The sequence below is a fragment of the Leopardus geoffroyi genome, chromosome X (genome assembly GCF_018350155.1).
Source record: "Leopardus geoffroyi isolate Oge1 chromosome X, O.geoffroyi_Oge1_pat1.0, whole genome shotgun sequence".
NCBI classification, from domain to species: domain Eukaryota; kingdom Metazoa; phylum Chordata; class Mammalia; order Carnivora; family Felidae; genus Leopardus; species Leopardus geoffroyi.
Window position 1 is genome coordinate 116137684 of NC_059343.1, and position 25927 is coordinate 116163610.

At 44.5% G+C, this 25927-nt stretch overlaps 1 protein-coding gene across 1 annotated transcript; it reads left to right on the top strand.

Moving 5' to 3' along the window:
• The first annotated feature begins 2328 nt into the window (after nucleotides 1-2328).
• LOC123594035 (UPF0472 protein C16orf72) lies at nucleotides 2329-3903 on the top strand. Its single transcript, XM_045470594.1, has one exon. The coding sequence runs from the start codon at nucleotides 2714-2716 to the stop codon at nucleotides 3554-3556; it is 843 nt and encodes a 280-aa protein (XP_045326550.1). The 5' UTR covers nucleotides 2329-2713; the 3' UTR covers nucleotides 3557-3903.
• The last annotated feature ends 22024 nt before the right edge of the window (nucleotides 3904-25927 follow it).

The window sequence follows — 25927 nt, forward strand, 5'->3', positions numbered from 1 at the left end:
TTAAAATAATCTTAGGGGTTTTTTTGTTTTGTTTCTATTTTCTATTCTGTTTTTTTTTTTTTTTTTAATTCCTGACATTTTAGACTTTTATGGGAACAAAATTAATCTCAGATAGGATATCTTAGAAACGTACTCTTTGCCACTGGAAGAAATGATAAACCATGAAAAATTTTTGGTGTGATTTTTCTGACACCTCTTCCGTATACAATCATTTTCTCTATGGAAGGAGCTGGAGGCTAATTGAATTAGAATTTTTCCCATTCATTGTTTTGTTTAAATGTGTTAAGGGCAATAGTGAAAAATATTACAAGTCTACCATTATTTCTCAGAAAGAACATATTCCCACACAGTTGTCTGGCTCTATTATAATAATTTGGTGCAATGGTTTTAAAAGTAGTGGGGTGATAATAATTAGGGTGTGCGACACAGAAATTTCAATGCTGGATTCAACATTTCACCATGCCGACTGGGGCTAGTCAGCTCTAAGTACTAATTAACTAATTAATCAGGTGCTGAGACGAACTGAATGGAGGACACCAGCCAGACAACTCAAGCCCAAGCATAAGGTTGTGCTCTTTCAAAGACAGCGCGGTCTTTCTTCTTGGTTTTTTAACCCAATCAAAAATGAGGGGAGAAAATAGGATATGGTGTCCTACTGTCAGTCGTGTCAATCCAGGCTTTTTTACTTAGAGAAAATAAAATAAAACCTGTGCCACTGATGATAACTGTGAGGCGCCATGTGCACAGCAACCCCCAAACCTCTGGCAAACTCACTGTCTCCTTGGCCATGAACTATTTCAGGGCCGGTATATGTGGGTGTGTGTGAGAGGAGGGGGAATCTGCCTTCTCGGAGTTTTCTACGTTGTATTTTTTTTTAACGTTGGAGAATGAGAAATGTAGTTCTCCTTTTGGGCTGATCTTAGGTCTTTGCCTCATCCCTCGTTTATGTAAATGAGAAGAGTCCAATTACACATATGGAAAAAGGGTTTAATGAATCGTGAAAAAGCCTGGTTTGCAGAGAAAGGGCACAATCCCCTCTTCTTCTTCTTCTTCCCTTTTATATTTAACTTAGAAACATGTATTTCTTTTAAGGAAGATGATAAAGCTTAATGATTAGATCATTTTATTTTATATACTCATTTTCATATTTGGGAATTATGAAACATATTTCGCTAGGAGATTTAGCCTCCTTTATCTCTGTAAGGCTTTATGGAGCCCTGGCAGATACTGTCTTCAACAGAAACTGTGAAATTCTAACTTTTTTCTTACATTAAAAAAATTATTGCATGCTAGTTTCTCCCATTTTTGATGTTATCCTTAGCTCAGTGATCATTTTTCTTCTGTTAACACAGTTTGCTCTGGAATTGTCTGCACTGAAAAAGAACTGCATCATTATAGGAGGGTTGTTACTGAACAGAGAAAAAACCGTGGTATCTTAGGTGTAGCTTAATTTTGGTATTATTATGATGTTTTACCTAGCTATATGGGTGTTGAATTAGGCAAGCTTTTTCTTTTTTTTTTTTTCCTTTCCTAAAAGGCAGAATTTTACACTAGAGCGTGTTTGGGATTTCATTTTCCTATTCCCACCCCCCCCCCCAAGTTCTTCATCTTGGAATTTTCAGTAGTTGAAAGGAGACCACAGAAAACCCCCAACCCATTTTTTTTTTTTTTTTTTTTTTTAATGACCAAGAACCTTGCAAGAATACGGAGGGGAAAAAAAAATCATTACCATTTCTGACATGACTCTTAGAATCTGATAAGTATGCAACTAGCCCAGAAGAGGTGCTTTGCAGCGCCAGCGGGAAAGTTCTAAATCACGGCTGTAGGTGCCTTCCAGAGACCTAATCCAACCACCTCATTTGGCACTTGGGGAAACTGAGGCCGAGGGAGCGTGGCAGGGGGGAGGGCGCGTTATGCTATATGGACTTTCCTCCGCAAAATACCGCGTCGACCCACGGAAAACACTTTTCTTGGGTAGCTACGGTGTCGAGGGCATTGCAGGGATTCACACCGCCTGCCCTTTCACGGGGGCCATGCCCTTTCCACTACCCCCCCCCCCCCCCCCCCCGCCCCCCGGCCTTCCCGGATCGGCGCCCTGGATGTGATCGACACCATGAAGTTGCCCCATAATCCTCTCTGGCAACATAGGATGTAAAATTTGATCAGCTCATTGGACGATGGCGACAAGTCTCCAAAATGTGTGAAAAGGGGGCCAAGTGGTAGGCAGGCGCCGCGTTGGGGCAGCGCTGCAGCCGGTCCCCCTCCGAGTTCTCGGTGCGGCGGCGGCGGCGGAGCGGGGGCTGGGGCCGGGCTGCGGGGCCGCGGCGGCGGCGGCGGCGGGGAGGCCGCGGCGCCTTGGGGGGGCGCTAGGAGCGGCCCGCGGGGCCGGAAGGGGGCAGCAAGGCGGCGCCGGCGGCTGCGGAGTTCTCTCCGCGGCGTAGCTGGGGGCCGGGCCGGGCGGGGCGGGGCGGGGCGTGCACTGGGGCCGCGGGCGGCGCGCGCCGGAACAGTTGGCCTCGGGGCCCCGCCGCCCGCGCGACCGCCCGCCGGCGCACGCGGAGGAGGTGGCGGCGGCTGCAGAAGGAGGAGGGCAGCGCGGAGCGGGAGGTGAGGCGGAGGTGGAGGAGCAGGCGCGGGAGCGGGAGCAGGAGCAAGAGCGAGGCGGAGCAGGCGGCGGCGGCGGAGGAGAAGAGCGGCCAGGAGGAGGAGGAGGATGGAGGAGCAGCCGAAGGAGGGCGAGGCCGAGGTCGCGGAGCACTGGTTCTCCAAGTGGGAACGCCAGTGCTTGGCCGAGGCCGAGCAGGAGGAGCAGCTGCCCCCGGAGGTGGAGGACGAGGCGGCCGCCGAGGCAGCGGGGCTCAAGAGCGAGCAGCAGAGGCTGTGGCACCTCTTCCAGATCTCTGCCACCGCCGTGGCCCAGCTCTACAAGGATCCCGGCTGCCAACAGCCAGGACTGTCCGTGTGGGACCCCTTCCAGAACGCGGCCATGGCCGTGACCAGTCTCTACAAAGAGAGCGGGGACGCCCACCAACGAAGTTTTGACCTGGGCGTCCAGGTTGGCTACCAGCGTCGCATCAAAGACGTGCTGGAGTGGGTGAAGAAGGGCCGGAGCACCATCCTCCGCGAAGACCTCATTAGCTTCCTGTGCGGCAAAGTGCCCCCCGCCCCGCCCCCGCCGCGCACCCCCAGGATGCTCCCGAAGCCGCCCGCCTCGGCCGCCAACCCGGCCGCCGCCACCGAAGCCAACTCGGCCGTCGAGGTCGACCTGCAGCCTTTCCACGAGGCCATCGCCCTGCATGGCCTCAGCGGTGCCATGGCCAGCATCAGCGTGCGAGCCGGCGCACCCGGGTCCCCGCCCCAGGCCAGCGGTGTCGCCGGCAGCGTGGCCGGCGGCGGGCGCCGGAAAAGCAGCCTCCTCGAGGACGACTCGAACCCCTTCAACGCCGAAGAACTGGCCCTCCGCCTGGACAGCGGGGGGACCCGCAAGCGCCCCTCGGCCCAGTGCAGTGACAGTGTCACAGGCTCCCCAACCCACAAGCGCAACCGACTGTTCTGAACGGCGTCATTGGCCGCCAGCCGCCATCTTACTTGAGCATTAACTCGACCGTCAACGTGCTCGGCGAAAGGACACTCGCGACCGTCTCTCTTCTCCAAGTTCAACAGAGATTTCTGCCAAGTTCACCGTAAAGAAACTTTTAAAGTATTCTACAAGAGGCCTCGGATGACTCTGACTTTCCCAAACATCTAATCCTAGCAGAGAACAAGTATTATGTAGTCGTTTAGCAAGATCAGAAGAAACCAGAAATATTTGGTCAGAGCGGGAGCCTGGTTTATCTTGTTCACAGTTATATTCCTTAGCACCGAGTACAGTTGCTGGTGCTCAATAAATGTTTGTTGAGTGAATAAATGTGACCTTATTTAAAATTCTTAAAGGGGAAGGACTAACAGGTGTTTACTTGGTTGTAGGATACTTTTATCCGTTGTTGTTAGGTTCTTTGCTTTAGCCGTTTTTGCCAGTTTGATTACATGTTATCAAAACAGAAAACTTGGCACCTTGGTGAAATCTGCAGCTTTCTATTTTTGCTCCACTTTACTATGCACATAATTTGTACAGAGTGTCCAAGTAATACATATTAGGCAGTGAGGTGCTTTTTTCTTAAAGAAATAGCTGCTTATTTTGGTGATTGTGTGGTGGTGCAAAGGGGCCCTGTTATGATTGGGCAGGTAATACTTGATGCTGAGTCAGTTCAGTGCTCTTTAGGAAAATTAAGCCAACGATTGAGATCTTGAGGTCAAAGATGGTCGTCCTGGTGGCCCAGTGGTGCTCCTTGTTCCTAGGAATGTAAAAAGTTCCTTTTTCTGTGGTTACATCTTTTTGGTGATCTCTGTTTTGAATTGGAAGACGGAGTAGTCAGACTGACCTGGGTTTGGCATAAGGATGTGGCGGGACACAACTAAAAGAGCATGAGCTTTGTATTAAAAGGACCAACGGTAGCACCCCAGGCCCACAACTTCACCGCATGATTTTGGGCAAATCGCTTCGTGTCGGTTGACCTCTGTTTTCCATCTGTAAAATGGAACCGTGTGTCTCCGACAGGAGTCACGAGGATGAGATGATGTCCATATTTTAAGTAGCACGGTGCTTGACACCCACAGGTACTCAGTAAATGTTCTCCCTTCTCTATAAATAAAAGTCAGTGCAACGTTAAAGCCCACTATATTTTAGAAGAAGCCAGGAAAACATTAATTTAGAAATCAGAAAGGAGAATCTCTGTTTGAACAGGAAACTACTGTTCTAATAGTTGAAACTTGTCTAAATATCCCACGTCTTGTATTATAAGTGTGTGTAGCTCAGGAGTACCCAGGATCATCACTCTGCATAGTAGGGCAGCCTTGGAGTTCTTGAAATTGCCTGAGGGATCCTCCTTACAACTGGCGTCGTGAGAGATCTACCTCCCCTGGCTTGAAAAAATACAGGGGTGGGGGAATACAAATGGAAAAGATCTGGAACTGAAAGTCCTTAGGGGTACCTAAAGGGTCAGCGTGGTTCTGCAGAGGGCTGGGCTGGAGGTGGGGGACACGGCAGTGAGGTTGCCGAAGGGGTGGTGTCTCCCCCAGGCTCTCCCCAAGCCAGCATATATCGTATTGTTGATGATGAGTAATATCTTGGTTTTAGGTTCGTATCAGAAAGTTGTTTCCGTTTCATTAGCGTGGCCTTTGGAGTACATCTGTAAGCAAGCAATGCGTTAAAATAATACGATAAAGTGAATTCCCTGATAGGATAAAAACTTGCCATTGAGGCACTCCGCGCGTAGCTAGGCACTGTACTAGGCCCTGAGAAGGGATGTAAAAACAAACAAACCATAAAAACAGTCTTTGTCCTCAAGGAGCAGATCCTAACTTGGAAGGTAAATTCATGTAGTCAAAAAAGCACTTCTAGTTGTAGGACAAGCACCTAAGGACTGTGCAGAAGAATTCAGAGGACAGAGGCCCTCCTTGCCAAGAGGGTCGCAGCTTCTGGGGGAAGTGGCATTTGAACGGGGCCCAGAAAAAATGGGTACAAAGGGCACAGGGCATACCAACAGGGGAAGGATATCTAACAGTTTGAGAAGGAGGAAAGCAGTAAAGTGTGTTTGGGGGATCATAGGAGCTAGGTAGGGGAGGCAGGGGCCCAAGTCTATCTGAGGGTCTCAGATGCCTGGCCCAGTACTTTAGATTCTCTCCTAGGGCAGGGGATGATACCACCCCCTTAGGAAGATGGCGGCAGGCCTGGATGTCCAGCAGGGAGACTCTGGAGCAGGGATAGCACAGGGTATCCCTGTAGGATGTTCTTTTTTTCGTTGTTTTAAACATGTTTATTTATTTTGAGAGAGAGAGAGAGAGAGAAGGGGCAGAGAGAGAGAGAGAGGGAGAGAAAGAATCCTAAGTGGGCTCCATGCTCAGTGTGGAGCCCAATGAGGGGCTTGATCTCAAGACTGTGAGATTATGACGTGAGCCGAAATCAAGAGTCGGACCGACTGAGCCGCCCAGGCGTCCTTCCCTGTGGCGTGTTCTTACTGGGGACATTGCCCTTTGGTTAATCAGGGTTGTGGAGATGTTTACCTTGATAGGGCTTTCTCTGGGAAGCCTTTGCTCAACTCCTACCGTCCCACACCTCAGCCAGGTAAGAGGCATCTCCAGTGTGTTTTCTGTACTGCTTCTTAAAGACTGAGAAAGCCTTCAGTTCTAGCTATAGAATCTCTTGGAGGGCCAGTCTTGAAGTAACACAATAGCCGTGACTTCCCTTTGCTAGTTCTTCCTGCTTCTTGTGTTCCAGAACCTTCCTCCAGGGGAATCATTTGGCCGTCTGGGCATGCAGGACTGCCAGAACGACGGAAACTTTAAATGTTTTTATTATTTTTTAAAAAAGTTATTTTGAGAGAGAGAGGGAGAAAAAAAGCACGAGTGGAGGAGGGGCCGAGACAGAGGGAGAGAGAGAACCCCAAGCAGGCTCCACGCCGTCAGCACAGAGCCCGACGTAGGGCTCGATCTCACCAACCATGAGATCATGACTTGAGCCGAAAACTAAGTTGGACGCTTAACCACTTGAGCCACCCAGGTTTCCTAGCGACCGTGGTAACATTAACAGGTAGGTATGGAGAGTTATAAGAAGGCATGTCAGGGTGAGGGAAGGGACCTCATTTGTTTTGTTTCCTTCTGTAATTCCTAGTGCTGAGCACAGCGCCTGATCCGTCTGGGTGCACGGTAAATATTTATTAAATGAGTGGATGAGTAAGCCCCCATCCAGACTCAGGCAGAGTTGTCTCCCTTCTCCCTTCTGTTTATACACTGCCCAGGAAGGGCACCTGAAGCCCAGGCTCGAATTTCTCAATGATTCCTCCCCTGCACACCATCACCCATATTTCCAACTATTAGATAAAGCTTTTGGAAAAGTGGTCAGTCGTGTGACCACCTCCCTTGAGAATGTCCTCAGTGCTTATGAAGTTAGCAGCTCCAGGTGAATTAAGATGTCAGTAGGAGGGTCCCTGATGTGACCTGCTTTCAGGAGGAGGCCTCAGTGATTGTGATGCACGGTGAAGTCTAAAGTTCCTGTGCCCCCATTGTGAGATTTGTGATTGATTTTAGGAGCTAATTGGTATGTCTGTCTGCCCGTCTGCCTGTATATATGTTTCTATCTGTCTATCCTGTGTCAAAAGGCCTGAATAAGAAGGGGTTGTTGAGACAATCAGCAATCCTATGACCTTAACGTGTAACGCCACTGGCATCCCAATTCCCACGATACCATGGTTAAAGAACCACAGAGAAGTCTGAAACCCAAGGGACCCCATTGTCAGATTTGTGACTGATTTGAGGAGCTAATTTAAGATGGATCATTGTTGGTGAAATTTCTGTGCAGGCTTCAAGTGATTCTCTTTGTTTGTACTTCTTATCTTTATCATCACTTTGCATCTCTCTTTTTTTAAAAAAGTTTGTTTATTTAAGTAACCTCTGCACCCAACGTGGGGCTTGAACTCACAACCCCGAGATCAAGAGTCACATGCCCTTCCAACTGAGCCAGCCAGGCGCCCCTCACTTTGCATATTTCATAAATTTTCCTTTGAGGAGTACAGATGAGAAGACTGAGTCAAACACTTGTTACTAAATAAAATTTCCTCATTTTTGTCCTTTTATAGGAGCCTGAGGAAAGGCTCTGATTTCCCAACCTCTAGCTGAACATTTTATCCATTAGACCGCTGGTCGCCAATCAAAATTCCTTATGAACTGAGAGTTGGGAAACGTTGCAATTAGATCATTTTGCTGTTTATGAAATGATGATTGAGTAGGGGATCAGGGGAGGATGGGTCGTTGATCAGCCTTGGCCTTTATGGAGGTTTCCAGACCTCTTCTAGTAGCGTGGGCATGATGGGATCCTTCCTAAATTCAGAGCCAAGAGAGACCTTTAAAGATCATCTAGGGCAGGGTCAACTATTCAGTTTACAAATGGGGACAACTGCCCTCGCCAGGGAGGGCTACAGTGACTCCCACCCCATACCAGGTTCCGGTCCATTGTTTACTTCACTGCGCCACCCTTAGTTATATTGCGTATGACCTTTTAATTAATATGCTGATGATCGAGTGCGGCTAGGAAACTCGTATTGTGAAAGCCACTCTGGCAGGGCTCTCTGTCTTTACTGCCTCGTGTTTATGGGCGGGGGGCTGTTTGAGCGGTGCACTCAGGGAGCATAGGCCATCCTTAGCCACCACCCCCCTTTAGCCACCAGCCCAAGTGGGCTACTTGAAATTTCCTTTCTATCCTCTCTGGCCTCTGGACTTTTTATAGTTTAATACCTTCCTTATCCTTCCAAGTTGGGGTTAAATGCCCCTCCCCAGAGTTCTCATTTTAGACTCGCCACGGGAATTGTCAGTTTCTGTCTGTCCGCCCCGCTAGACTACAAACCCTTGAGTCGCGTCCCAACGGGGTCTCTTTCCCAGGGACGTGTGTAAGAATCTCCATCACTGCACGCGTGGGTTAATAAGCCATAGTCAACGTTACACCATACTTTTGTATTCTTTAACGAAAGAATTATTTTTGTCATACGGTTATACTATGGGAAGGAAAGGTCAAAACAGAACCACTCCGGAGGAGTGGTTTCATTCTATGGGGCATTCCTCAAAGAAGTGTAGCATATAAATAAGTTAACACTCCTCCTCATCTGTACCTATGACTGTAGTGTCTCAGGCATCAGTGGCAAGCACAAGGGGATCCAGGTTTAAGTTTTTGTTTTTAATGTTTATTTATTTATTTTGAGAGAGAGAGGCAAGCGAGCAGGGGAGGTGCAGAGAGAGGAAGAGAGAGAGAATCCCAAGCAGGCTCTGCGCTGTCAGCACAGAGCCCGACACGGGACTCGAACCCATAAACGGTGAGATCACGACCTGAGCCGAAACCAAGAGTTGGACGCTTACCCGGCTGAGCCACTCAGGCCCCCCCACCCCCAGGTTTAAGTTTTGACTTTCCCAATAAGTGACTTTGAGCAACTTAGCTCTTTTTAGCTTTTGGTGAATGAAATAAAGGAGTTAATTACGTTAGGTGATCTTTAAGTTCTCCACAAGCTCTGGCACTTTCTGAGCTGTGATTTATTTCAATAGACAGTGGTAGTGATTACCTTCCTTCTACAACATTCTCATTTAAAAAAAAGTTTTTTAAAGTTTATTTATTTTTGAGAGAGAGAGAGACAAAATCTCAAGCAGGCTCCATGCCATCAGCACAGAGCCCCACATGGGGCTCGAACTCACGAACCACGAGATCATGACCTGAGCCGAAACCAAGACTCAGATGCTTAGCCGACTGAGCCACCCAGGGGCCCCTGGCATTGGAGGTTCGAGCCCCATGTTGGGTGTAGAGATTACTTTTAAAAAATAAAATCTTCACAGGCGTCCGGATGGCTGATTCACTTACGTATCCAACTCTTGATTTTGGCTCAGGTCATGATCTCACGGTTCACGAGGTCGAGCCTCACATTGGGCTCTGCACTGATAGTGCGGAGCCTGCTTGGGATTCTGTCTACCTCTCTCTCTCACCCTCCCCCACCCTCAAAATAAATAAGCATTCAAAAAAGAATTTAAAAAACCAATTACAGGCAAATGCCCCCTTATTGAGGCATTCTGTTATTTTTCAAAAATAGTAAATTGAGCGGTAGGATATTACACAGAGAAGGGTTCACAGACTCACTGGACTAAAGGGGGCCTGGATGGCCACCTGGTACCCATGCCCCAATTCTGGTGAGAACCTATATGGAAGCCATCCGGGATCATGAATTATTATCTTCATCTTAAATATCTTTTAGGAGAGTCCAAAGCCTCCTTCAGGAGTTTCCAGGCAGATCTTTCTGCAAAACAATTCCAGATTCCTCGAAATATAGCCCGGCGTGCTATTCTCCTTCTGTTGTTACCTGACTGCAGGCAAACTGGGTGTCCATCTCAGTGGAATAATCCTGCAGTTTTTGAAGCTTTTGTGTCCAAACCTTGGTTTTAGACATTTAAAACAATCTAATTCCCTCTCTCTCTCTCTCTCTTCTTTTCTAGTCTCTTGGTTGGATATAATAGTGTTTGTTTCTATGATTCCCAACACTGCCCCAAACCCCCACATAGGGCACATATTATATAGTATGTTTTCTATTTACCCTCCTACTCCTAATAGTAATAGAGGCCCTGGTTGCAAATTTCTCATTCTTCTTGAAATCCCGGGCTTTCTGGACACGAGTACCCAATTTTGTGTTTAAGTGTGAATATCTGAAATTGGAAGCTTATGGGAAAGTTGGGGGCAATGTTAGATCATTAAGAAAATCATGTGCTAAACCACGTGGGAGCCTCTTAAATACAACTTTGGTGGTCATGACCCTGGCCAGAAGGGGAAGCCTGTGATGTCACCCCTTCCCCGAGTCCCAGTTTCACGGGTAGTATCTCTGAATGGAATTGTCTGAGGGAGATTGTTCCTTGTGAAAAGTTCACATGATGGAGTTTGAAGAGCTTGCTTCGCTCAGAGCCCAGCAGGACGGAGTGGTTTGGAATGCAGCATTCAGAGCGTTCTGTTTGGCTGAAAGCTGTCACAGGGAACAAGTACTTAGCAAACAGCATGAACGAGGATTTGAACTAGAAAACGAGAAGGGCCTTGACGACATTGTAATAGTGGCTTGTCTCCTCGAAAACTGCTCACGAGTACACAAGGAGGTGGTGAAGAAGACTAGGGAAATACATAAATACATTTGGGTCTCATTCCGAACAACCCGGCGTAAGAGTGTCCTAATATGGGTAAAGTTTGAACAGAGGTTACCGGGTCACTTGTGACCACCTGCACTTTACTATATCTGATCGGATTTTTACCTCTTTGGAGGCAGTAGCCGCAGACTAAGTCTGTGCCTACACGATGTCCATACAACCTGTGGAAAATAGATCGATCGATCAGCTGCTTCGTCTGTTTTCACAATGCCAGATGCCTGGGTCGAATGTTTTCCTTTTTATATTTCACTGAATTAACTGAACAGACCTGTTGATACTGCTTTTGGCTTTTCGCGTTTCAAGTGGAATTACGTGTAATTGAGCAGGGCCGCTCTCTCAGTATTCACATTCCCTTTCCTTAAAAATCGGTTCTTCCTATGCTTTTTTAGATTGAGGTATAATTGATAAACACAACTGAAAGATATTTCAAGCGTACAGTGTAATAATTTGATGTACTTATACATTTTAAAAGGATCCCCCCCCCCTTCCCGTCTAGTTAAATGAGTTCTTCCTATTTCTTCAAGTCTCTTTTTAATACTCCCTGTTTCAGGTGCTGTCTGTGCCTTCCACGTGGCACTGAAATCTTCACGGATGCTAAAATGTACCCACCGCAAGGGTGTGCAATGGTCGAAGACTGTTATGACGCCGTCTCCAGGGGCCCCGCCACAGGAGCCTTCCTGCTCCAGGTGAAACCTGGATACAAGGCGGTATTTATTACAATGAAGGTTAAGTTTATGCCTGATTGTGCCCTGTAGCAGCTAGCCCTCTAGCAGAGATCCAGTAGTTGCTATATAAAGGGCCGAGAGAGCACAGTGTCTACCCTCAATACATGTTAATCGACTCAGTGGAGAGCTTTAGGGTTGTGTATGGACGTACCCTGGTTCATTGACTTCGGCTTAAAAAGAGATCAAATCCAATTAGACAACCTCTTCCAAATTCAATTCACTCCGACAAACATCGTTAGGGTACAAGACACTGTGCTACCTCATGCAAAGCATTTGGATTTTATTTTACCTTTTCAGTGTGTTGTGGCCTCATGTCAGCACGAGGGAAGTTGGCAAATATTGGGGTTTTGTTCTGAAACTTCAAGAATGCCCGTTCTCATTGTACCTCTTGAAAATTTTGTAATTCTCTTCTCGGCTTGGAAGGCCTTCATCTGGAACTGCTATTCCGTGCTCAGATGCAGGCTCAGATGTTTTGAAGATGAAGACATGGCCTCGTATCAGGGCTTTGTGTCATAGCCCTTTGGTTGTCGGGGTTCCTGTTGGTCTCAAGAGCAGTTGGTGGATGTGCTAATTGTTTGCATTTAGGTTGTTTTAATGATACATTCTCTTGGCAGGGGGCGTTCCAATTTTAGTGCTGACCAGTGGAAATATAATGCAAGCCACATATGTAATTGTAAATTTTCTAGTAGCCACATTAAAAAAATAAAAATAAAAAGGGGCCCCTGGGTGGCTCAGTCAGTTAAGCGTCTGACTTCCGCTCAGGGCACGATCTCACGGTTCTTGAGTTCGAGCCCCGCGTTGGGCTCTGTGCTGACGGCTCGGAGCCTGGAGCCTGCTCCTGATTCTGTGTCTCCCTCTCTCTCTGCCCCTCCCCAGCTCTCTCTCTCTCTCTCAAAAATAAATACACATTAAAAAAAATTTTTTTAATAAAAAATAAATAAAATAAAAAGAGGGGCGCCTGGGTGGCTCAGTTGATTAAGTGGCTGACTTTGGCTCAGTTCACGATCTTGGAGTTTGTGAGTTCAAGCCCCACATCAGGCTTGCTGCTGTCAGTACATAGCCCGCTTCAGATTTCTACCCTCCTCTTTCTTTGTCCCTCCCCTGCTCGTGCTCTCCCTCTCAAAAATACATAAAACATTAAAAAATAATAATAAAAAAAGAAAAAGAAAAAGGTGAATTAATTTTAATACTATATTTTATTTAATGCAGCATATCCAAAATATTTTCATTTCAACATGCAACTATAAAAATTACTGAGGGGCGCCTGGGTGGCGCAGTCGGTTAAGCGTCCGGCTTCAGCCAGGTCACGATCTCGCGGTCCGTGAGTTCGAGCCCCGCGTCGGGCTCTGGGCTGATGGCTCAGAGCCTGGAGCCTGTTTCCGATTCTGTGTCTCCCTCTCTCTCTGCCCCTCCCCCGTTCATGCTGTGTCTCTCTCTGTCTCAAAAATAAATAAACGTTGAAAAAAAAATTTTTTTTTAAAAATTACTGAGATATTTTCTATTACCTTTTAAAACTTGTACTAAGTCTTGGAAATTTGGTATGTGTTTCATATTTATAGTATATCTCAATTCAGTCTTGGTGCATTTCGTGTGCTCAAAAGGTACATGTGGCTAGCGACTCCTGCATTGGGCAACGCTGTCCTAAATGGACATAGCCTCCAGATGGGATGGAGCTTATGATAACTCAAGTATGCTGACCTCCCTTCAGGGGATTCAACAACCATACTCAGCTCCATCCAGAATGTTAAATCCCTACTGTCAGATCTGAGATCGTCAACCACTTTTGCTTCAAGAACAGTGATAATGGGGGTGCCTGGGTGGCTCAGTCGCTTGAGCGTCTGACTTCAGTCCAGGTCATGATCTCATGGTTCGTGAGTTCGAGCCCCACATTGGGCTCGCTGCTGTCAGCTCTGAGCCCGCTTTGGATCCTCTGTCCCCCTCTCTCTCTGCCCTAACCCTGCTCATGCTCTCTCTCTCTCAAAAATAAGTAAACATTAAAAAAAGAAAAGAAAACATTAAAAAAAGAACAGTGATCATGATTCTAATTTTTCCATTTTTTTCAAAATATGCCTGCGGTCAGCTATTACTGCACGGACTTGTTTTCGGAATTACAGGATTCAGTAAGGAGGGGAACACCTTAAAGCTTGAAATAGATAGTTTTATAGTAGAGAAGAAAGGAAATACTTCCCTTAACAGTAAATGTATGATTCTCATTCCCTTTAACAATCGGCAGTACTTACTGAGCGACAACTTATTATATATAAGGCATTATGCTAGATGCTGTGAAAGATACGTAATAATGATGAAGACATGGTTCCTGACCTCAGGAGCTTAGATTATACTCTTGTGAGTGAGGCAGTACACGAGCATATAAATACTCATATGTGCACACGTACGCGCGCACACACTCTAGGAGAAACTAGCCATACTGGAGCATACTACTTGTATTAGGGACACAGACTAGGGAGAGTTTAATTCTTTTTTAAAACTTTTTTTTTTTTTCAACCTTTATTTTATTTTTGGGACAGAGAGAGACAGAGCATGAACGGGGGAGGGGCAGAGAGAGAGGGAGACACAGAATCGGAAACAGGCTCCAGGCTCTGAGCCATCAGCCCAGAGCCTGACGCGGGGCTCGAACTCAGACCGCGAGATCATGACCTGGCTGAAGTCGGACGCTTAACCTACTGCGCCACCCAGGCGCCCCAGGGAGAGTTTAATTCTAACTGAAGAGATTTAGGAGCTGGTTATGGGAGAGGTAACCGAACTGAGCCTTGAGGGATCGAGTATTTTCAAGTCAGTTAGTCTAATGAATTACTCCCGACATATACAAAATCAAATTTGAAATAGATGTAACGGAGTTGAAGTTCACTGATCACCTGAGGATTTTCTACACACATTTAGTTTTATTTATTTATTAATTATTATTTTTCAATTTATTATTTTTTTTCATTTACATCCAAGAGTTAGCATCTAGTGCAACAATGATTTCAGGAGTAGATTCCTTAGTGCCCCTTCCCCATTCAGCCCATCCCGCCTCCCACCACCCCTCCAGGAACCCTCAGTTTGTTCTCCATATTTGTGAGTCTCTTCTGTTTTGTCCCCCTCCCTGTTTTTACATGATTTTTGCTTCCTTTCCCTTATGTTCGTCTGTTTTGTCTCTTAAAGTCCTCATATGAGTGAAGTCATATGATACTTGTCTTTCTCTAAGCTCACTTAGCATAATACCCTCCAGTTCCATCTACGTAGTTGCAAATGGCAAGATTTCATTCTTTCTGATTGCTGAGTAATACTCCATTGTATATATAGACCACATCTTCTTTATCCATTCATCCATTGATGGACATTTGGGCTCTTTCCAGACTTTGGCTATTGTCGATAGTGCTGCTATAAACATGGGGGTGCATGTGTCCCTTCGAAACAGCACACCCGTATCCCATGGATAAATGCCTAGTAGTGCAATTGATGGGTTGTAGGTAGTTCTATTTTTAATTTTTTGAAGAACCTCCATACTGTTTTCCAGAGTGGCCGCACCAGCTTGCATTCCCACCAGCAGCGCAAAAGGGTTCCTCTTTCTCCGCATCCTCGCCAACATCTGTTGTTGCCTGAGTTGTTCATGTGAGCCATTCTGACGGGTGTGAGGTGGTATCTCATGGTGGTTTTGATTTGTATTTCCCTGGTGATGAGTGATGTGGAGCATTTTTTCATGTCTACACACATTTTCTGCACGGAGTCAGTCTTCGATGAAATTCTTTTCTGTCCTGACAACATGGCCTTTGGTGCCCATGTCAGAGACTCCATAGAGGCTAAGTTAGCTCCAAGTGGATGTTGCTTTTCTGGTGTTTCCTGACTACGTTCATTTCCTTTTTAAGCCAGGGCTCTAACCATAGGCTATTTGATGAAAATTATGCTCTTTTTTTTAAGTTTTATTTATTTATTTTGAGGGAGAGAGACAGAGAGAGAGAGAGAGAGAGAGAGAGAGAGAATGCAAATGGGGAAGGGGCAGAGAAAGAGGAGGAGAGAAAATTCCAAGCAGGTTCTGCACTGCCAATGCAGAGCCTGATGTGGGGCTCGAACTCACGAGACCGCGAGATCATGGCCTGAGCTGAAAAACCAAGAGTTAGATGCTTACTGAGCCACCCAGGTGCCCCTAAAACGATGTTCTTTGATGTGGGACTTTTCTGTTATGTAGCTACTGATTTTGTTAAATGTTTATTTATTTTTGAGAGAGAGAGAGAGAGAGAGAGAGAGGGAGAGAGAGAGAGAGAGAGGGAGAGAGAGAGAGAGAGAGAGAGAGCAGGAGCAGGGGAGGGGCAGAGAGAGAGGGAGACACAGAATCCGAAGCAGGCTCAAGGCTCTGAGCTGTCAGCACAGAGCTCACCACGGGGCTTGAACCCACGAACCGTGAGATCATGACCTGAGCCGAAGTCAGACGCTTAACTGACTGAGCCACCCAGGTGCTCCAGTAACTCCCGATTTTGATTTCCATTGTTGGCTTTGAGAGGGGGAGTAGGGAGTATTTAATTAATTGATATTACTAATTATCAGCTTTTTTCGTCTAGCATTTTACATAGTGTTTTACATAGTGTTTTACATAGCATTTTACAAGTGTTTTTGCATAGATCATTACATTTGATTCTTTATGTTTCTTTATCTGACACTATTACAGGTAAGGAAATGGAGGCCAAGTGAGGTATACTGACTTGTCCACCGTCCTTTGGCTGGTAATTGGTACCGCTGGATTCAGCCCTGGTCTTGTGACTTGCTGGCCAGTGTCCTTACCTTGCCCCTACGCTGCTGTTTCACTTTAACCAAGTCCTATCCTTCAAGTGCTAACAGATAAGAATACGTAGGCTAGCTCTTTTTTTTTTTTTTTTTTTTTTAAGGAAGTTAATGGACAAAAATCCAAGCACTAGCAATGGATAAATTAGGAGGGATTATTCACATCGCAAAACAATTATTCCATTGGTTCAAAAAGTGAGCTCCTCTGGAGGGGTGAGCATAAATTTCATTTACAAAAATATCTTATACCCAATAGCTAAGGAAGACATTTATTAGATGAAGTAAAGGATACATAGCTCCGTGGAGCAGGTATTTCTTGAATTTGGCAAGAGGATTTTCTTCATATGTCAGTTTTCTATTTCCAGAAATGTGTTCTAACCCGAACCCTCTGAAATCAGTGCAGGATTTTAAATTGAGTAGTTTTTTTCCCCCCCTTTCCCCCCTGGTAAAACACTTTTTCATATTCAATGAGTTTCACAGGATGGAATGCATTGTATTTTCCAAACCGTAGAAGTAAAAAGTAAAAACCGTTGCTCTGCCTTTAGGAAATTTCGCTTCTTGTTCCTTGTTTTGGTGAAACTCCTTCTAGTCCTGTTTTCAATGGTGTTCTGAAGAATCATCAGCCTTAACAATGGTGTAGAAGAATCGGATCTGACATACAATGCAACCAATTAACAAGAAAACCCTAGAAACAGCAAAACCCACTGGCGTGGGTCACAACCTTATATATTCCGTCTCTTATTACCATTTGATATACATCGAGATGAGGCAAATAAGCAATTTTAATGGGGGAGAAATGAAACTTGGGCTGCGTTAACTATTGACTTATAACATAGCAAGAAATGTTATTCATTTTGTTCAAAACTGCAATGTTAATGTATGGTTTTCATTGGAAAATTAAGATCAGCAGATAACTAGGAAAATTAGGGGAAGAAATGTACTATTAAAATGCTATGTGATTGGATTTCACTAAATGCAGTACGGTTATCTAAAAAGAGCCCTCTTCTTAATTGAATACAATCAAGCATTTTCAAATAAAAGGTAGAGTGCTGAGTAAATATTTCTGGGAAGTTTCTGCTCTGACACACAGAGGGTTTGAGTGCTATTTTGACCTCTTATTAGCATTCCCTAGCAACATCCATCTCCCATGCTTCGAATTCCTGGAAAGGTTTTAACTGAAATTATAGTATTTTTCTGCCCAAGAAGAGAAAGCAACATGTTTAGTACAGAAGAGACTATGAAATGTAAGTGAGGCTAAGTCCCAGGAGTGTACCCTGTGATGACATGATTCACCCCCACTTCAATTCATAAATTTGTTGCTGAAGGAATTTCATATAAACTGAAAAGTGTACACAAAATTGTGCTGGGGAGGGGACTCTGGACCAGGAGTTGGGAGACCGGGTTGTCAATCCTCATTAGCTCTGCCTTCTCTGGGCTTTAGTTTCCTCCTATATAAAATGAGGGGAAGGTTGGACTCGGCAATATCTTTCTTTCTTTCCCCGCTAGCTTTACTGAGGTGTAATTGACAAATAAAATTGTAAGATACTTAAAGTGTCCAACCTGATGATTTGATGTATATATACATTGCGAAAGGATTCCGCCGCCCCCGCCCCGCCTCATCGAGTTAATTACACGTCCGTCACCTCACACATGTACCTTTATTTTTTATGCCGAGAACATTTAAGTGCTGCTCTCTTAGCAGATTTCAATTATATAGTATGGTGTTATCTACTGTAGTCACCATGTGTTATCGACTGCGGTCACAATGCACAATCTCCTTTCTTTTTTTTTTTTTATCTCTAAATCCGACTGCTTCTTTGCTTCCGTGCTACTACGCGCACTACTCGTTCCTTGCTCTTGTGCTTAACAATCCTTCAGGTTCACAATTGGAGTAAAAACGCGCTTTGGAGAAATTTGCCATAGTGACTAAATTTCCATTGAGAAAACAGAACCATGAAAGGGCAACATTTCCTATGTAGTTTTATCCCCCAGATGCCCTTGGGCTATATGGCACTTGCATAGATTAGTGATGCAAATCTGGGAAAAGAACAAGGCCAAGATGTTATGACCAGGACACTCGGTTTGCACTGGAATGGCCCATGCAAACAGCACATCAGAACTCATGAAACGGCATTTGGCTTGAACTCTTGGAAGGCATGCCGGTCTACAAAGAATCCAAACGGCCAATGTTGGGATGAGAGAGGTCCATTGTTCTTCTCTAAATGCAACTTGATACTGAATCTGAAGAGATTGGAAAAAAAGTATGAATCTGATCATTTAACTCAAGTCATTCCCCCTCCGTGGGCATCAGTGACCTCATCTATAAAATGAGGGCATAATACTTGGACACAGACCTTCCAACCCTAACATTCTGTGTTTCCGTTTGAATTTTTTTTTTTTTTTTTTTACAGGAGTGGGTTTAATACTTGGGTGTTGGAGGGAAAGGAGAAAGTAACTCCTGAGGTGAGGGAGAGTTCTGAAAGAATCAAGGTTCAAACATAGGCTTCACTGCCTTTCCAGTGTTGCCCACTGTTTACCGCCCTTTCCGTCTCTGGTTAGGGGACTAACAAAGGCGACGGGTACCGTGTGTCCCTGTGTGGCGTGGGGGTATTAAGCCGGTAACGAGAAAAGCGGGTACCGGCTTTTGGACTCCTGGCTCCATTTTTCTCTTCCTTTTCGGGCCGCTGGCCGTCTTGTTGCCATCTTGCACAGCTACTGCAAGGATCAAGTCCATCATCATGTCTCATAAGCACTCATGCGCCTTATATAGATTTCTGTCACAGGCTGTATTTATTTATTTAATTTAACAGAAATCTATATAAAGCGCATTTTTGCCAGGCGCTCTTTGAAGAGTTACAAACATGAACTCATTTCCTTTGTATAACGTGGATTGCAAGTAAGGACCTCATACCGTCCCCTCTTTTACAGAGGAGGAAATTGAGGCACAGAGAGGTTGACTCCATTGCCTAAGGTCAAACAGCTAGTGACAGCAGAAATTAAAACCTAAGCAGTCCAGGGCACCTGGCTGGCTCAGTCGGTGGAGCATGTGACTGTTGATCTTGGGGTCGGGAGTTTGAGCCCCACATTGGGGGTAGCATTTACTTAAGAAAACCCCATTGGGGTGCCTGGCTGGCTCAGTCGGTAGAGTGTGCAACTCGACCTTGGGGTTGGAAGTTTGAGCCCCACGTTAGGTGTAGAGATTACATAAAAAAAAAAAAAAAGTCTTTAAAAACAAAACAAAACCACAACCCGAGCAGTGGAGCAGTCTGGCTCCACAGTCCATGCTTTTCACCTCTATGGCCGTGGGATACCGAGTTGTCTGGTCTAATTCTCCATGTGGCTCACTTGAAAAGCGCAATAGGCTTTGTGAATAACTGGCAGGCCTCGGCAACTGGACAGGCCCCACGGCCTTCCCAGTCCTGTCACCGTGATTCAGACCTAGCTGTCAGGAATGGTACATTTCCCCAATCCTGGGTTTAACCACGGTCAGACTCTTTCCACCCTTCACCCGCTGGGATTTGGTGTTCTCTGATGTCTGTCCTGTAGGTTTTCCTAAGTTCTCAGACCATCTACAGAATAGCAGACGTTCCCGTGAGCCTATTGGTTTACTCAAACAGCCAGTAAATTGAACAAGGAAAGACTGTCATGCCAATAACAGCTTTTGTTTATTGAACAATTACTATGTGCCACGCACTGAAATAAAGTCTGCATGCAGTATCTTGTAATCCGTCCATTAAACTTATGAGATGGCTTCTGTTATTATCCTCATTTTTTTAGATGAAAAAACTGCAGCTCACACAGGCTGAGCAACTAACCCAACGTCACGTTTCTAAGTACCTGGTAGAGCCAGAATTTTGACCTTGGGCCGTATCTGATCCGAAGCTCTTGGGTTTAACTATTACTTTATACTGCCTCTAGCATTGTTCTGGGACTATCCAACCAGTTCCACATGTACATCCTGCAACTGCTTGCCCACGTGATTACTGATATGCTCCATTCTGCCTCACTGGTTCATAATTTTAATGGCAAGTTCCCGTTCTCTGGTAATATCACAAACTGGTTTTGTACTGTAAGGGAGCGTTTGCCTTGGCTCGTGTAGTGGAACTTCACAAGCGCCACCTTGTCTTAGAGAAGTTATGACAAGACACCGTCAGAGGATTTAACTGCCTCGAGGGGATTAGGGCCTGTCATGTATCACACTCCTGTGGGCTTTTCGAAGGGGGATCTTGCATCTTCTATTGGAATGGACCTGGCTAGAAAGAAGACAAGTGTTGTGAATAAAATATAGGCGTTGGTTATTTAAAAAAATTTTTTTTTTCAACGTTTATTTATTTTTGGAACAGAGAGAGACAGAGCATGAACGGGGGAGGGGCAGAGAGAGAGGGAGACACAGAATAGGAAACAGGCTCCAGGCTCTGAGCCATCAGCCCAGAGCCCGACGCGGGGCTCGAACTCCCGGACGGCGAGATCGTGACCTGGCTGAAGTCGGACGCTTAACCGACCGCGCCACCCAGGCGCCCCCCAAAAAATTTTTTTTTAATGTTTATTTATTTTTTAGAGAGAGCCACAGAGTGTGAGCAGGGGAGGGGCAGAGAGAGAGAGAGGGAGATACAGAATCTGAAGCAGGCTCTAGGCTCTGAGCTGTCAGCACAGAGCCCAATGTGGGGCTCAAACTCACAAACCGCGAGGTCATGACCTGAGCTGAAGTCGGAGGCTTAACCCACTGAGCCACCCAGGCACCCCTATAGGCATTGTTACTGTAGCACATGGAAACGTATCTAGGGCTTGTGATTACACAATATTCGTCCCCTTTTTTTTTCCTGTTTGGAGACTAAATGCTGCTCTGAGATGCAGTTTGGTTTGAAAACACCTGAGATGATATTAAAGCTATGGATGATGCTAAAACATCCACACAAGAAGGCTGAATTAACCAAACCATACTTTACAACCCATTTGACTTTATTAATCTTTGTAACTCAAGTGACACTCCCAATGAGAAGGGATTCCGTATGCCTTGGGTCGCACTCTAATTGCCAGTTAATAAAAATTCCAATGTGTCCTTAATCAGCCAATTAACTGACCTAACAATTATAATAGGGAGAGAAGGTGGGAGGGGTCGAGACTGGGAATAACAAATTCGTCAAGGTGGAGTAGAATTCTTCAGAGGTTAATGGTGGACACCCTTTAAAGTAAAAGGGTTTTCTTCTACCTTGATAGGTTCCTGGTTTTCTTTCCTTTCTACCTTCTCTGACATTTGTAATTGTTGGAATCCCTAATTGGCTGATTAGCTAATTATGAGAGGGGGTGGAGAGGGGGCTTAAAGATGTGTAGAGTGTGTATTTTTTTTTTAAAACATGGGTAATGTTTATGTGAAAATAGTTCACTGTAGGTTTATTATTATATGAAATTTAGAGCATCTTTTTTTTTAACTGTAACAGCTGCCTCCCAGTTTATAAATCTCACAACACTAACGTGTAAATTGAGATTCAAATATAAGGTGAAAAGTCTGACATTAAGGAAGGCAGCTATTTTTTTACTTGAACCTATCATCCTAAAAATTTTAAATAACAGTAAAACAGAAGCTGCCTTTATTAAAAGAGCATTTTACCGGGCCAGAGTTGTATTTTTATTTGTATGCTCAAAGTTGTAATACATCAAGAGTCCTGCAAAAAGTGTGCATGTGGGTAAAATTCTCTTCCCACTTGTCATTTGCCATTTTGTAAATAACCTCAGGAATTGATGATAAGCAAACCAGTTTCGGATAAAAAGAACTGCGTTTGCTCCGAGAGACTCTCAGTCGCTGGGGCTTTCTTGGCAGACACAAGCATACTGGGTTTTAGATCCTGGCCAACAGTAAATGATGGAAAGCTGCCAGAGGAAGCTCAAGGTGGATCCACTAAACCTGCTGAGCCCCGATCCCAAAGCTGTAAGCGCTCCTTAAGACTTATGAATGATAAGCAGTCACTCAGTACTTTTATCACTACTCATCTAGACTTTCGTCACGGGGGTATGGAAATCGAGCATTTTAGAGTTGGAAGGAACCTGAGCGATCACCTTCTCGTTCTGCCTTTTCGTTGCACGGGAGAGGAATCAGAGGCCCAAAGAGGGGAAGCGACTTGTCTAAGGTCACAGGAAATGTTCTGGCTGAGCTGGGAGCAGCTCTCCAGATTCCCAGTCCTGTGTTCTTTCCTTTCTTCCTACCTTCCCCATAGATAAACGGTACAGGAGGCCAGAGGGCAAATGCCAACCTCCATATTCTGTTAGAGACTGTTTTAATGCAAAATCTGTTGCACTCTGAGTCTTCATGTTTTAGTCATTCCTTAATGGCCAAGTCAGAAGGCATATGTCTTAGTTTTTATTCTTGTGAGTCCCATCCCTCTTTCACTAATGCATTATTACCGTGTCTTCTTTTTGTCCTGAGATGTTCTCAGGGCGGATAACTGTGTCCTGAATTTGGAAGTGGAAATGACTGTAGCATCTCTTCCTTTTAGTGCTGCCCTTTCAGTTCTCCCAAGATTCTGCTTTTTAAAAGGATTGTTCCAAATAGTTCTTCTGTAATGCTGTTCTAAACTCCACCCGGCCCTGCAAGGTATATGTGTCATGGTTTTTATTTGTCTTTTTTGTTTGTTTGTTTGTTTTTCAGAGGGAGAGGGTGTTTGTTTCTTGTGTTCGCAGCTTTTCGTTGTGTTTTGTTTTCAATCTTTAGGCTTTAAAATTTATTTGTGTAGAGACTTCTCGTATTTTTCTAACTGAGGGCTAGTTTCCCTTGAGCTTGTAAATTGCTTGTAAATCAAGATCTGATTAGGAAGTAATATATTCATCTGTAACTCCTGCATAAAAGTTATTCAAGTATTGTGACAAAATAAGTGTTGTTTACTTTATACATTTTCTGCAAATTCTAAAGATTTCGTCTAACTTAAAGGCTCTCATGGAATCTTGGGGATTGTGGCTTGCCCACTGAGAGTATAAAGGCTTGCTAAATTAAGTTGATTTGCCTGTGAAAGAAATGCTTCCATTATTCATGTCAGAAGCCTGTCACATCAAATTGAGGGAGTGGAGAAAACCCTTTTTTATCAACATTTAGAACCAAGAAAAACCAACCATTGAGGGCCTGAATTTCAATTGGGGAAAAAGTCAGGCTGAAAGCAGGGTTCAAAAAAAAGAAAAGAAAAAAAGGGCTGGGTATTTGTCTAATGTTGAAAATCAGTAGAGGAGATTGATTTAACTTTGGCCGAAACTTTTTATATAGACAGACAGAATGAAACTTCTTAAAGCAGCAAGTAGTACATACAATCTTGGTGTCTTTCATGTGTAAACTTGTCAAAAGTAGTTAAGCTAATTCAAATTTAAATCTCCTTGAATTCCTATTCTTGGACGCTTAATTTGTTTATTTTAAAGGATTTAGGAATGCATTTCTTGGGGGTTACTTTTCAAACGTCGATGAATGTATTTTGTTTTTCAAAGTTCAAGATTATAGGCTCTGGTGTGTGATTAGAAGTTGTATTAATAAGAGAAGGAAGACAGGCCGGTCAAGGACCAGCCCCCTTGTTTGTATCAGGTATGTGGGCATTTGTGTCTGTGTGGATGTATTGTATACATGTACACACACACACACACACACACACACACACACACACACACACAACTTCAAATGAAAACCAGGTCATTAAGAGAATAACAGAACTTGGAACAGTAAAGGGAGGACCATTTCCCAAGACACAATGTCCTCATGCAATTTTAGTTCAGGAGGATTCTCGTATATTTGCCAGGATAGTGGATTTTGTTAAATTTTAAGTGGTTGAAAAACAATTATAATAGAGGAGAAATTATTTGATTATTTATGTAAAGAAATAGGATTCTCACTTTTTTTGCAATATTTGATTTCTGTTAGCATAGGCATTTCAGATGGTTGCCTGATCCAGGAAAGTCTGTCGCCAGAACCAAGTTTCTTATTTTTGCAGAATTAATGCTTACCAAACCTCACGTACCTTGAATACGTTTCTACCTTTCCTATCCAAGTGATACTCTTCAAATGGTCATTTTTATCTGATTTACAGAAAACAGTTGTTTTTCCTGAAAAATGTGGAACTTCCTTTTCTAAATTTCCTAGATATATTCTTGCAGCTTTTAACCTAAGTTTTGCACCAAGAAAATCGCTCCCAGAATGAAAAATAGGACAATTTTAACTGTTCGGAGGGATTCTTGCCTTTCCCCCCTTAAAAAAACAAACAAACAAACAAACAAAAAAAAAAAACCAAAACGAGGCCTGAAATCCTGTTGGAGAACAGGACTGGGTGTTTTTCTTTTTTTTTGGTGGGAGGTTCAGCAGCCCCTTCAATGCTAAATTGAATTTTATGCTTAATTGATATTTGTGTGTCTAGTGGAAATAAGAGTTGGTTTGTGCGGCTCCCGTACAAAAGTAATTACTTCTCCGATTGACTGCGAATATGTGCAGGTTGTAGACGGGAGAGCAATGAATGAAATAGAGAGGCGATTGTACTGTGGAGGGCTGGAGAAGACAAGGATTAATGGTGAGCAGAATTGGATTTTGGTGTGCTTTCAGGAACGTTACAATCTTTCTGAGAGTCAATGCCGCTAACAAGGAGCCTATGGGGCAGAGGGTTGGAATGGGGGGGGGGCGGGGCGTGGGGGGGGGTTGTGAACTGGTAAAAACAGAGAACCGTGTCAAAGGAGGAACTGAATGTCTACCTTCTGTGTATTGACAAAAGTACAAAACAAACAAAATAACAACAACAACAACAACAACAGCAACACTTTCTAATTTGACCTGTGCTGTTTTAGATCATGAAACCACCAGAGGTCATTCCTCTTGTGCAAAACCCCAGACACTTTTTTGCTGGCTGCTGCCAGCCATCAGCACATAGATTATTATCTGGCCAAGCAATCGAAACGGGTGTGCAACAGGCGCCGAGGATGTCACTAGGGAACGCTCCAAGGTTTGAAATTTTGTCGCTCGTGAGGTGGTATCATTTTTAGGCAGTTTCCAAATACCATTAGGGTTATTTTTTTCACGAATGAAATTTGACTTCGGTAGAATCGTAAAATGATAGCTTGTTAGAACTGGGAGGCCTTGAGGAGTTGGATAGAGTTACCAACCTTATAGAGGAGAAAACTGGACACTCAGAGAGGAGGAGGGACCGAGTTAGCATCAGAACCTCGTTCTTCTCCTCCCCAGGCCGGTGCACATCTCGCTAATTGACGCATGACTGACAGGCACGGCTTTCCTCCACTTGTCAAACAATACTGAGATGGACCATATTAAATAAAACTTAAAGGCCTCTGCGGCCCCAGGCCCCAGAGATAATCATTCACAGCTAAGTGTATTTCTTCTGCACTCCCCTCTCCTAATACAAATATAAACATTATTATTTTACCTTGTATTTTTCACATTTTCTTGCTTATCTCATATATATATATATTTTGATGTGTAATACGTAATGTACGTAATTTATACTTTGCTCCATGTGATTCTGCAGATTTTCCGATGCATAGCACTTTCAATCATATTATTAGAAAAATTAATATGTATAGATTATCGAAGGGCATGTACATTGCAAAAAACCCCTACAAAATCACATGCAACAGAAAATGAAACTCTCTCCACCTTCCCCCGCTTTATAATCCTATTCCCCCAAATTCCCGCCATT

What these genes read in the sequence shown, in the direction of transcription:
- LOC123594035 (XM_045470594.1), top strand. Translation starts at nt 2,714, where the DNA reads ATGGAGGAGCAGCCGAAGGAGGGCGAGGCCGAGGTCGCGGAGCACTGG.